The sequence below is a fragment of the Bubalus bubalis genome, chromosome 13 (assembly GCF_019923935.1).
Source record: "Bubalus bubalis isolate 160015118507 breed Murrah chromosome 13, NDDB_SH_1, whole genome shotgun sequence".
In the NCBI taxonomy this organism is placed as follows: Eukaryota; Metazoa; Chordata; class Mammalia; order Artiodactyla; family Bovidae; genus Bubalus; species Bubalus bubalis.
Window position 1 is genome coordinate 63,555,014 of NC_059169.1, and position 14,085 is coordinate 63,569,098.

Genomic DNA, 14,085 nt, shown 5'->3' on the forward strand with positions numbered 1-14,085 from the left:
CTCTTGTTGCCTTAATGCTGTATATAGTCATTGTGCAGTTTGCATCTTCTATTTCTTGTGCTTCTGTGGTTACCACAGATGAATAAAATGTGCTTCTTCCTGCAATGATTCAATATCTAAAATCTAATCATATAATATGCATATAAACATACAAAAATGAAGTTGCAGAGACATATGGAAAGTACTATTATGTTATCAAGTTTTAAACTGTGTGTTAGAAAATTGGCATTTTAGCTTTTGTCATCTTAAAATCCTATGTCACATAAGTGTTTGATATGCAATGGCACCCCACTCCAGTACTCTTGCCTGGAAAATCCCATGGACAGAGGAGCCTGGTGGGCTGCAGTCCATGGGGTCGCAAAGAGTCAGACATGACTGAGCGACTTCCTTTCACTTTTCACTTTCATGCTTTGGAGAAGGAAATGGCAACTCACTCCTGTGTTCTTGCCTGGAGAATCCCAGGGACAGGGGAGCCTGGTGGCCTGCCATCTATAGGGTCGCACAGAGTCGGACACGACTGAAGTGACTTAGCAGCAGCAGCAGCATGTCTGAGAAAGGATGACCAGGACAGTTAGAGGTGGCAGAAGAGCAAGATAGACTAAACCCATAATTTTTTTTTTTTTTTTTTTTTTTTTTGGCTTGGGTTCAGAGAACATAAAATAGTTTCCCTTCCTATGGATGGGAAAAAATAGAAATAGAGATCCTTTCTTTTTGTGTTCTCTCTTTAGAACCAGCTATGTAAGTGGAGCCAGCTCCAGAGATAGAGGTAGTTCCATCATTAGCTGTCAAACAACTCCATCAGCAGCTACACAGCTATAGCAAATACTAGAACCAGTCCCAGCAGCACCTCTGAGCTAGAACCAGTGCCTGCACTAGCACTGGGATAAAGGTAGGTCCACCTGTAGATCTAGAGCCAGCTAGCTTACCAGCTCCTTTTTAACGCCAGCTCTGGCTTCAGCTCTAGAGGTGACATCAGCTCCAGATCTATAGTTGTCTAGAGTCATTTCTCTCAGCAATTCTCACACCAGGCCTGGCACCAGTGCGAGAATTAGAATCAGTCCCAGAACTGGATCCAGTTCACAACCAGTTCTAGCACTACTGTCTGAGCTAGAGTTAGTTTGGCACCAAATCCAGAGAGAGAACTAGGGTCAACAGCACACCTAGTGCCAACCTCAGCGCTGTATCCAGCACCAGCACCAGAGATGGAGTCTCCCCACAGCTAGAGCCAGCTCAGGCACCAGCTCCTGGGCCCATTCTTCAGCCTGAGTTGGCACCAGCTCTCAGGCCATCCTCTGGCTCTGGTGCGACTCCACCACCAGAGCGTCTCTTACTCTCCTCTGAAATGGTGTCTTTTTTATTTTTGTAGTTTCACTTTTGTGTTTCATATATTTTGTGGTTTGCTATATTTTAATTTTTCAGTTCACATATAATAATATTTTTAGCTTATTATTAAAAAATGCTGTTAGTGATTAAAGGGTCTTGTATTTTTCAGTTTTCCTGAGCCAATGTATGTACATGGATGTTTTCTAATATTTTGCAGCTGTCCTTAATTTTGCTAGATCTTTTCTTGTCCTTTTCAACTACTCTTTTTCTAATCTTAAAAATGTGAATGGCTCCCAAGAATCAGCCTAGGTCTTCCTGTTTATTCTTCTTTGGAGACTTTGACTTAATGCTGTGCCTCAATTAATGCAAAATATATGAGGATAGCAATAAGTCATTTTGTTAAAATGTAGAGAAAAGTGTTGCCTATAATTGTTTTCAACAAAAATTATTTGAAAGGTTTAATAAGTTCATTATAGTGCAACAAAGATCTTATCATTTTGATAAAGGTTATGGCAGATAAAATATAATGTGCTCAGTTACGTCTGACTCTTTGCAACACCGTGGGCTGGAGCTTGCCAGGCTCCTTTGTCCATAGGATTTTCCAGGCAAGAATACTGGAGTGGGTTGCCATTTCCTTTTCCAGGGTGTCTTCCTGACTCGAATTGAACCCGAGTTTCCTGCATTGACAGGTGGCTTCTTTACCTCTAGTGTTACCTGGGAAGCATTTAAACACAATGGCTTTGCTGAAAACAGAGTCATTTAGGCTTTTATTAGATCATTCCTGTCCTCAGACTATCACCTCCCTGTTTCCAAGTTGTTGATTCTGTCTCCTGGGGAAATATAGATTCATGATTATTTCTATTTCTTAACAGAGCTACTTAGAACAGAGAATATTTACAAAGCAATTACCTACTTTGGGGGACCACACTTATTCCCAGCATGTGTTCAAAGCTTTAAAAGGAAACAAGATCAGGAACAGAGTGAAGGAGTGACATGGAGACTGTGTTTCCAAAGCCATAGTCATGGCCAGCACTTAATTAGTAGAAAATCATGGAGGAAAACTCTATGGATGGGTGGCATGACTGATCAATAAGGATTTTTAATAAAACTTTATTAGGCAAATATTTATTTGTAGTATCATTGAAAGGGGTATAATCTTTAATCTAAAAAACTAAATTTGCCAGCTATATTAGAAAGACCAAGAAAATAAAAGTCCCTGGAATAAATTAATAAGCAAAAAGCTCTTTAAAACATATTCTAAATATGCCATAAAAAGTGTAAAATAAGCAACATTTTACTGTCACAGTGAGGATCTGTTCTTGTGACCTCACTTTCTATCTCAGTCTGCATCACTGGGAATTCAAAAGCGCCTTTTAACTAAACAATAAAGGATTGCTTTTAAAATTTTCATTTCTCAGAAAATAGCATTTGTTAACAATCTTTTAGAAAGATTTAGAAATATCACGTGGAAGTTATTAGCATCAACATGATCCTTAAACCAGATGTTAACTTTCATTTACGTGCTCATTTTTCTTACACGTGGTCTGCTCTCTCCTTTTAGGAATGGCAAAATTCTATTCAGAAGAATGCAGGACTTGCATTTATTGAGCTCATCAATGAAGGAAGGTAATTAATTGTACAGTATTTAGACAACTAGTCAGTGTACATTTTATTCCACTGGGTGACTGCTCTTTCCTGCCATCTGTTCCAAAAATATGTAACAAAATATATTTTAGTTAAATGATTTATCACACAGGTACTTATACCTTAAAGGAACAAAGTTTAAAATGTTTAGCAATTTTCATTTGGGAGAGGGGAAGCAGGTATGAAATAAAGGGACAAAGTCTGTAAGATTTGTGTGAGTTCTGAGCCATGTCTTACCAAATAGTAAAGTTGTTTTACACAGATCAAGTGAACCCAGCCTGCAGTCCCATCTGCTGCTCCATCTGTTCTCAAAGCCATGTTCAGTGTTTACTCCCTCAGCCCGTCTCAGTTCGTATGAAGTAGTTTCATTCGACCATATCATGCTTTCTGCTATCCCAGTAAAAATGCGAGAGAAGTTAAATGTAGGAACTACAGTGGTCTGGCTAGGAACATGTTTATACCATTGTTAAAATGATGTCATGGTGAGATTTATGTTTGAGCTCATTATTGCATTTATCACTTTTATGATAAACTGTCATTCATTATGATTTTTCCTATACTTTATTGGCAATGAATATAGTAAGACAGATGTAACGGACAGCATTCTGACATGTACAGCTTCTCTTAGCCAAAGACTTGCATCCCTTACAACTTGAGTTTCATCTGTGACAGAGTGTGTTCTTTGGAAAATAATGCCTGAAGATTTGGCATAGTCTGTGTCTCATTTGAAACCATATTTAATTATATTAATAAGGAAATAATTTTACTGTATATAAAACTTACCTTTATCAAAAGAGGTGTCATTAAAGAATATTTTACAGGGTAGTCTTTGAAACCTAAGTTGTATATGCTATAAATACCTATTTTGAAAAAAGTTAAATACAATTTAGTGGTTTTTTTCCATTAATGTTTTATATTCTGAGAAATAGCCTCTGTTTTTACAACAATTCATCTTACTGTGCATTTCTCACTTAGATATTTTATGATTGAGTTATTTTTAGTCATAATATTACAACTCTAAATATTAAAATGAAATTTGCCCTACTGCCAAGCAAAAGATACAAGAGAATATTAGTTTTCTTTTATAGCATAATCATTTTAAACATAGTAATATACTCTACTTCTTATAAAACTTTATTGTGAAAATAATTGATAATAATTATTATCCATGTTCAGGCAATGAAAAATAGAAAAAAATTATTTGTTCAGGCAGTTCATTGTCATATGAGTTATAAAATCTCTCATTTCACATAATGCTAGTTTTGCTAACTCATTTCATCTGTGAACTAAAAAAACGAAAATTATGCTGTTTATCAGGAATTCTGAAGAGTTAACAAATTGAACCTCTAGCCTGTAAGATTAAGATTATAGTTATTTCTTGGAAAAGAAGAAGAGTGAAAATTTTGGTAGTAGAGATTTTTAGCTTTTGAAACTGTTTTGTTATTCATTGGTAGTGTTTGGCATTTATTTTGATTTAGGGAAGAAGTTGGAATTATAGAAAGTAGTTATAATTTTTTTAATTTAATCCAGGAAAACCTCTAAATGCTCATCATAATATTCTTTGTGCCATTTTAGATTTGTTTTTCCATTTTTATACCAATAGTTTCTCCAGTAAAAATGATTTTGGAACAAATAGTGAAATATAGCTAGCTATAAATATATAATCACATCTCATATATATATTAACATAGCAAATGTCTATTTAGCACCTACTGTATGTGGCTCAGATGGTAAAGCATCTGCCTACAATGTGGGAGACCTGGGTTCAATCCCTGGGTCAGGAAGATCTCCTGGAGAAGGAAATGGCAACCCAATCCAGTATTCTTGCCTGGAAAATCCCATGGACAGAGGAGCCTGGTAGGCTACAGTCCATGGGGTTGCTAAGAGTCGTACCTGACTGAGCGACTTCACTTTCATATACCAAACACCATTATGGGCACTGGGAATAGAGAAGTGAATGAGACAAACATGTTTCTAAATTTTGGAGGAAAGACAAACAGACTAGCACATACAGCAACACAAGGGTGCTGTGATAGGGTCGGATGTTACAGGTACTAATCTGAGAAGAAGGAAGAGCACTTAACCTAGTCTGGAGGGGTGCATTCTCCAGTTGGTGGTAGTGTCAGGGTTTTCAAAAAGTGCATCCAAGCAAAGCCAAGACCATGAAACAAAAATAATCTTGCCAACAAATGATGCTGGAACAACTGGACATCCAAAAATAAATGCAGACACAGACTTTATACTCTTCACAAAACTTAGCTCAGTGTGGATCACAGACTTAAATGTAAAATGAAAAATTATGAAACTCATAGAAGATACAAAGGAGAAAATCTAGATGATACATTTGGTGATGAGTTTTTAGTTCTAAAACTAAAGGCATGATCCTTGAAAGAAAGAACTGATGAGCTGGACTTCATTAAAATGAACTTCTGCTCTGCAAAAGACAGTATCAAGAGAATGAGAAGACAGCCACAGACTGAGAGAAAATACTTGCAAAAGACACATCTAATAAAAGACTGTTATCTAAAGTATACAAAGACCTCTTAAGACTCAGCAATAAGAAAACTGATTAGAAAATGAGCCGTAGACCTTAACAAGTTCCTAAACAAAAGATGTACAGATGGAAAATAAGCAAAGGAAAAGATGTTCCACATCACAGGTCATCAGAAAAATGGAAATTTAAACAACAGTAAAATACTACTACACACCTATTAAAAGAGCCAAAACCCAGAACCCTGGCAACACCAAGTGCTGCTCAGGCTGTGGAGCGACAGGAACTCTCATTCTTCACTGGTGGAAATGCAGAATGGTACAGCCACTTTGGAAGACAGGTTGGCATTATTAAACTTAGTCTTCCCATACCATACAGTAGCCATGCTCCTTGGTACTACCCAAAGGAATTAGAAACTTACATTCACACAAAAACCTGCTTGTGGATGTTTAGAATCATTTTATTCACAATTTCTAAAACTTGTAAACAGCCAAGATGCACTTTAGTAGGTGAATAGATAAATAACTACCCATTTATCTGATGCATTAAGACAATGGAGTATTTATTAATTAGTGCTAAACAGAAATGAGCTATCAAGCCATGAAAAGACATAAAGGAATTTTAATTGCATATTTCAAGATGAAAGAATCCAATATATGAAAAAGCTACTGTATGATTCTAACTATATGACATTATGGGAAAAGGCAAAACTGTGGACACAGTAAAAAGATCCATGGTTGCCAGGGCTTAAGGGGAAGCAGAGATGAATAGGCAAAGCACAGAGGATTTTTAGGGCATGAATCGACCCTGTATGATACTGTAATACTGGATACATATCATTTTGCATTTTTCCAGACCTTTGTAATATGCAACACAAAGCATGAATCGTCATGTAAACTGTAGACTTTGGGTGATAATGCAGTCTATGAATGTAGGTTCATAATTTGTAGCAAATGTAACCACTCTAATGGGGATTAGTGATAATGAAGGAGAGTACAATAAGTTGGGGAGGACATCTGGGATATCTCTGTAACTTCTGTTCAAGTTTGCTGTGAACCTTAAACTGTTCTTAAAATTAGTCTATAAAAAGAGTGAAAGTAGGAGGCCCTATTGCCAAAAAAGAACGGCAACCCACTCCAGTATTCTTGCCTAGAGAAGCCCATGGACAGAGGAGCCTGGCAGGGTCCATGGGGTCGCAAAAAGTCAGACATGACTGAGCGCTCATTAGTTGGTATAGTACAGTAAACAGAGCACCATGTTAGTTGAGAACTGAGAAATGATTAGGACATGGCTAGATGAAAGAAAAAAAAAAGTAGGAATAAAATTTTGGACTGAGGGAATAGTATAGTGCAAAAGCCTATTGGTGAGAGCCAGCAAGACGTGTTGCTGGAGAGCTCTTCTCAGTCATGCGAACAGCTGTTTCAGCGCATATTGTATGCCAGCCACAGAGAGGCCAGGGTCATCCCTTTATGGCAAGAATCCTACCATGAAGGGGTTTGTAAGTAGTGCTAAGGATGCAGGAGTGTAAAGGATGGAAGAAGTTTGGCATAATCTGCAGAGTGACAAATGGATTTCTGGGGCTGGAGACTGGAAACGAGATAGCTGTCTGAAATTTCAGAATCTCATTGAAGAGAATGGTGTCATAAACCAACTAAGAGTGGCTATGAGGATGGAAGAAGTGGACAAGTTTGAAGTAGCTGGTGGCTCAGGTGGTAGAGAATCCACCTACAATGGGGGAGACCTGGTTTTAATCCCTGGATTGGGAAGATCCCCTGGAGGAGGGCCTAGCAATCCACTCCAATATTCTTGCCTGGAGAATCCATCTCATGGACAGAGAAGCCTGGTGGGCTACAGTCCATGGGGTCACAAAGGGTTGGACAGACTGAGCGACTCAACACACAACAGAACACTTAGAAATTAAATCTATAGAACTGCTGATAGATTGAATGGTAGAGAGGACAGAAGGAATCATGGGTACTTTGCTTTCTTGTTTAACAGCTGGATAATTTACAATAAGTATAGTTTACTTAGAACAATACAGAAGGAGAGACGTAGGTTGAGCAAGAGATGTTTTTATTTTTGGTTACACTGAGTTCATAGGGCTTCCCAGGTGGCATTAGTGGTAAAAATAAATAAATAAGTAAATAAATCCGTTAGGGCTTCCCTTGTAGCTAAGTGGGTGAAGAATCTGCCTGCAATGCAGGAGACCTGGGTTTGATCCCTGGGTTGGGAAGATCCTCTGGAGAAGGAAATGGCAACCCATTCCAGTATTTTTGCCTGGAGAATCCCACGGACAGGGGAGCCTGGCAGTCTGCAGTCCATGCTGTCGCAAGAGTCAGACACGACTTGGCGTCTAAACCACCAACCACTGCCAGTGCAGGACAAAGCTTTGATCCCTGGGTCAGGAAGATCTCCTGGAGTAAGAAATGTCAACCCACTCCAGTATTCTTGCCTGGAATGAGGAGAGGAGCCAGAGGCTACAGTCCATGAGGTCGCAAAGAGTCAGACACGACTGAACATGGAGTCACGTGCTCTGAATTCGTAGCACCTGTGAAAGTTCCAAGTAGAAATGTTAGATTGATGTCTTAGATTTTGGGTGTCAGGCTTCAAAGAGACAGCTCTTGTTGTTTAGTCACTTGAGTTGTGTCTGGCTCTTTTCTGACCCCATGGACTGTAGCCCACCAGGCTCCTCTGTCCATGGATTTCCCAGGCAAGAATACTGGAGTGGGTTGACATTTCATCCTCCAAGGGATCTTCCTGACCCAGGGATCAAACCCGCATCGCCTGCATTGGCAGGTGAGTTCTTTGCCACTGAGCCACTTGGGAAGCCCAAAGAGACAGCTCATGTAGAGATTTAGATTCAGGAGTTCTCAGCTTGCGTGTGGTCAGTGGGGGATAAGGATGCAAATGTGGTGCTCAGGGAGAGTGTGTGGAGTGGAAAACCTGGGGCCAGGCTCTTACTGCTGTTTCTGCTGGGAGTCTTCTTTCCCCACATCTTCACATGATTGATTCCACCCATCATTGAGAATCCGCTTAAATGTCACACTCTCAGAGAGGCTCCCCTAACCATCTTATTGAGTTATCGATTCAGTAGCATTATCTCAAAATACTTTCTTTATACAAGGTTCAAATACCAGTTCTCCTATTGATAAACTAGGCATGTAATATAATCTCCCTCTGACATTGTTTCACATCTTGCCTAGTTTCTCTGAAAGTTGGAAGTAATATATGACTTTTTTTTTACAACTACAGTAATATTGGCACCTTAAAAATGGAAGTTTTTTATTTTTTGTTATGACATATAATATTTTGCTGACTCCTATATTTACTTTGGCCCTTTCCTTTTCAATTTAAACTTTTCTCTTTCATAAATTTGAACTGGGAGTTCCAAATCAAAAAAATATCGTATTTAAATGGTTGGGATGTAGTTATAGTGAAAACACATTGCTTTGTTTATCTGGCCTATATTTGTTGATGCCCACTATATCCAGGCACATGTTAGATTCTTTGCATATACTTTTAGCACATTTGCATGGAAATGCAACATTTTTCTTAACATTTGCTAATACTGTAAAATGAAACATACACAAAATGTTTTCTCTTGGTTGTTAAATATCAGTTTTAATTTGTCCTTGTGGGAATGAAGATAAAAATCTTTAAGTGGAAATTGTTATAAATGTTTATGCTACTTAACAGCTATACTCGTGAATAAAATTCATCAATCATAGGTGGAGAAAGCAATTGTGCAGTTGTCTACAATTAACAGGACAAAAACAGTTGATGAATGTGCAGCTGAATTAAAATACTCCCTAGGACAGGCTGAAATTATAAACTGGATCATTTAAAGGAATCTAACAAAGGATCTTTATAATTAAAACAAAGCAAGGTTAATGGGATGTAAAATTGCCTATAATATCTTGGCAATAATAATTGGATTTTAAATTATTAAAATATGAATTGAACTATAAAGCAAATAAAGACTTTTAAATTATAGAACTTGAGTAATCTTTTGAAATAAATTAATCATTTGCCTAAAATAAACCTTTATCACTCTTTTGGAAACGTATAGGATACAATTAATGAATATTCATGACAAGTCAGAATGTATTCTTGTTTAGCACTGAATTTGACCTATGGTTCACAAGATTCCAATTTATCGGTTTGTTCTTTAAAATTTGGAAAATGTATACCTTACATTGCTTACATTTTGAAGAAGAGAAGCATATTGCATTCAAGTATAATTTTTTACTGATAATATAACCTAAACTTTAATATCCTCTTTAATTTAACAAATGCTATTTAATAATTGAACCAATAAGCTTTAGTTTGCTTGAGTTTGTTTCGTGTCCTTGATTTGGCAAAAACTATGTTTTAAAAAGGGGATTCCCAGGTAGCTCAGCTGTAAAGAATCTGCCTACAGTGCAGGAGATCGGGTTCGATTGCTGGATGGGAAAGTTTCCCTGGAAAAGACATAGGCTACGCACTCCAGTATTCTTGGGCTTCCCTGGTGGTTCAGATAGTAGAGAATGTGCCTGCAATGCGGGAGACCTGCATTTGATCCCTGGGTTGGGAAGAACCCCTAGAGGAAGGCATGGCAACCCACTCCATTATTCTTGCCTGGAGAATCTTCATAGACACAGGAGCCTGGCAGGCTACAGTCCATGGGGTCGCAAAGAGTCGGACACGACTGAACAACTAAGCACAGCAAAGCACATGTTTTAAAAACCAGCACCTTCAGACTCTATAAGAAACTTTTTTCTTAGAGTTAAGATAATGATTTTGAACCAAGAAACCATAGAACTGCCTAAAAAACAAAGTTCCCTCTATATTTTTTCATCTAATACTTTATTTATACTTTTTTCTTACTATTCAGTTATTCATTTTAAATATTAGTAAATTATTAAACATGAGCTTCATAAATCAGGTAAAAAAATCTGTGCTTTTACAAAATGTTTAGATCTTAAATAGTATTGCTAATTTATAGACTTTAATTTATTGACAATGAATAATACATTTACTGAAAACTAAGATAAACAGCTCCCATTTAATAATGGCTAAATTTCAAGTAAAAAGGAAATTATTTCAAGATTAGTAATCATAAATTTTATCTGAATTACATTTAGAACCATGTTTAAAAAATATATGCATATATATATATATGTATTTAGGTTTTTTTTAGTCCCTCTGAGAATGACTTCAAATGGACTTTCCTTCTAGCACCATTATTTTAGCTTTGGTGAGAGTTAAGTAGTCTGACAGAATGTGGTCCACTGGAGAAGGGAATGGCAAACCACTTCAGTATTCTTGCCTTGAGAACCCCATGAACAGTATGAAAAGGCAAAATGATAGGATACTGAAAGAGGAACTCCCCGGGTTGGTAGGTGCCCAATATGCTACTGGAGATCAGTGGAGAAACAACTCCAGAAAGAATGAAGGGATGGAGCCAAAGCAAAAACAATACCCAGTTGTGGATGTGACTGGTGATAGAAGCAAGGTCCGATACTGTAAAGAGCAAGATCGCATAGGAACCTGGAATGTGAGGTCCATGGATCAAGGCAAATTGGAAGTGGTCAAACAGCAGATGGCAAGAGTGAACATCGACATTCTAGGAATCAGCAAACTAAAATGGACTGGAATGGGTGAATTTAACTCAGATGACCATTATATCAACTACTGCGGGCAGAACCCCTGCCTGAGAAGAAATGGAGTAGCCATCATGGTCAACAGAAGAGTCCCAAATGCAGTACTTGGATGCAATCTCAAAAAGGACAGAATGATCTCTGTTCATTTCCAAGGCAAACCATTCAATATCACAGTAATCCAAGTCTATACCCCAACCAGTAATGCTGAAGAAGCTGAAGTAGAACGGTTCTATGAAGACCTACAAGACCTTTTAGAACTAACACCCAAAAAATATGTCCTTTTCATTATAGGGGACTGGATGCAAAAGTAAGACGTCAAGAAACACCTGGAGTAACAGGCAAATTTGGCCTTGAAATACGAAATGAAGCAGGGCAAAGGCTAATAGAGTTTTGCCAAGAGAACGCCCTGGTCATAGCAAAACCCTCTTCCAACAACACAAAGAAGACTCTATACATGGACATCACCAGATGGTCAACACTGAAATCAGATTGATTATATTCTTTGCAGCCAAAGATGGAGAAGCTCTATACAGTCAGCAAAAACAAGACCGGGAGCTGACTGTGGCTGAGATCATGAACTCCTTATTGCCAAATTCAGACCTAAAAAAAAGAAAGTAGGGAAAACCACTAGACCATTCAGGTATGACCTAAATCAAATTCCTTATGATTACACAGTGGATGTGAGAAATAGATTTAAGGGACTAGATCTGATAGAGTGCCTGATGAACTATGGACGGAGGTTCGAGACATTGTACAGGAGACAGGGAGCAAGACCATCCCCGTGTAAAAGAAATGCAAAAAAGCAAATGGCTGTCTGGGGAGGCCTTACAATAGCTGTGAAAAGAAGAGAAGTGAAAAGCAAAGGAGAAAAAGAAAGATATAAGCATCCGATTGCAGAGTTCCAAAGAGTAGCAAGGAGAGATAAGAAAGCCTTCCTCAGCGATCAGTGCAAAGAAATAGAGGAAAACAACAGAATGGGAAAGACTAGAGATCTCTTCAAGAAATTTAGAGATACCAAGGGAGCATTTCATGCAAAGACGGGCTCGATAAAGGACAGCAATGGTATGGACCTAACAGAAGCAGAAGATATTAAGAAGAGGTGGCAAGAATACACAGAAGAACAATACAAATAAGAGCTTCATGACCCAGATAATCACAATGGTGTGATCACACACCTAGAGCCAGACATCCTGGAATGTGATGTCTAAGCAGACCTTATAAAGCATCACTATGAACAAAGCTAGTGGAGGTGATGAAATTCCAGTTGAGCTATTTCAAATTCTGAAAGATGATGCTGTGAAAGTCCTACACTCAATATGCCAGCAAATTTGGAAAACTCAGCAGTGGCCACAGGACTGGAAAAGGTCAGCTTTCATTCCAATCCCAAAGAAAGGCAATGCCAAAGAATGCTCAAACTACCACACAATTGCACTCATCTCACATGCTAGTAAAGTAACGCTCAAAATTCTCCAAGCCAGCCTTCAGCAATACGTGAACCATGAACTTCCAGATGTTCAAGCTGGTTTTAGAAAAGGCAGAGGAACCAGAGATCAAATTGCCAACATCCGCTGGATCATGGAAAAAAGGAAGAGAGTTCCAGAAAAACATCTATTTCTGCTTTATTGACTATGCCAAAGCCTTTGACTGTGTGGATCACAATAAACTGTGGAAAATTCTTTAAGAGATGGGAATACCAGACCACCTGACCTGCCTCTTGAGAAACCTATATGCAGGTCAGGAAGCAGCAGTTAGAACTGGACATGAAACAACAGACTGGTTGCAAATAGGAAAAGGAGTATGTCAAGGCTGTATATTGTCACCCTGCTTATTTAACTTCTATGCAGAGTACATCATGAAAAATGCTGAGCTGGCAGAAGCACAAGCTGGAATCAAGATTGCCGGGAGAAATATCAATAACCTCAGATATGCAGATGACACCAACCCTTATGGCAGAAAGTGAAGAGGAACTAAAAAGCCTCTTGATAAAAGTGAAGAAGAGAGTGGAAAAGTTGGCCTAAAGCTCAACATTCAGAAAACGAAGATCATGGCATCTGGTCCCATCACTTCATGGGAAATGGACGGGGAAACAGTGGAAACAGTGTCAGACTTTATTTTTGGGGGGGCTCCAAAATCACTGCAGATGGTGATTGCAGCCATGAAATTAAAAGACACTTACTCCTTGGAAGGAAAGTTATAACCAACTAGATAGCATATTCAAAAGCAGAGACATTACTTTGCTAACAAAGGTCAATCTAGTCAAGGCTATGGTTTTTCCAGTGGTCATGTATCGATGTGAGAGTTGGACTGTGAGGAAAGCTGAGCACCGAAGAAGTGATGCTTTTGAACTGTGGTGTTGGAGAAGACTCTTGAGAGTCCCTTGGACTGCAAGGAGATCCAACCAATCCATTCTAAAGGAGATAAGCCCTGGGTGTTCTTTGGAAGAACTGATTCTAAAGCTGAAACTCCAATACTTTGGCCATCTCATGCGAAGAGTTGACTCATTGGAAAAGACTCTGATGCTGGGAGAGATTGGGGGCAGGAGGAGAAGGGGACAACAGAGGATGAGATGGCTTGATGGCATCACCAACACAATGGACCTGAGTTTGAGTGAACTCCAGGAGTTGGTGATGGACAGGAAAGCCTGGTGTGGGGCAATTCTTGGGGTCATAGAGAGTCGGACACGACTGAGCGATTGAACTGAACTGAACTGAAGTAGTTTATTTCATAAGACACAAATAGTTTCTTATATTTAAAACAATGAAAAGGGAAAGGTACCCTATTTTTGGTAGTGTCATTTCAGTGCCATATTTCTTCCTGTTCCTTTTTTCCTAAAGACATAATTTTTTTGTTGTTTTTATTGTTCTTACTTACTACAAGTAAATGCCAGCTAGGATTCAAAAAACCAGTCATGGCATGGTTTCCCAGGTGGCTCAGTGTTAAAGAATCTGTCAGCCAGTGTGAGAGTTGCAGGAGCTCGATCCTGGG

General features: G+C 38.5%; 1 protein-coding gene across 9 annotated transcripts in view; it reads left to right on the forward strand.

Moving 5' to 3' along the window:
* NBEA (neurobeachin) overlaps positions 1-14,085 on the forward strand; it is a 656,478-nt gene that overhangs the window by 312,190 nt on the left and 330,203 nt on the right. For all 9 annotated transcript variants that reach the window (XM_025263201.3, XM_044927359.2, XM_025263205.3 and 6 more), the window contains one exon: positions 2,885-2,949. In XM_025263201.3, the coding sequence (XP_025118986.2) occupies positions 2,885-2,949 (65 nt within the window). The remainder of the gene's footprint in view (positions 1-2,884; positions 2,950-14,085) is intronic.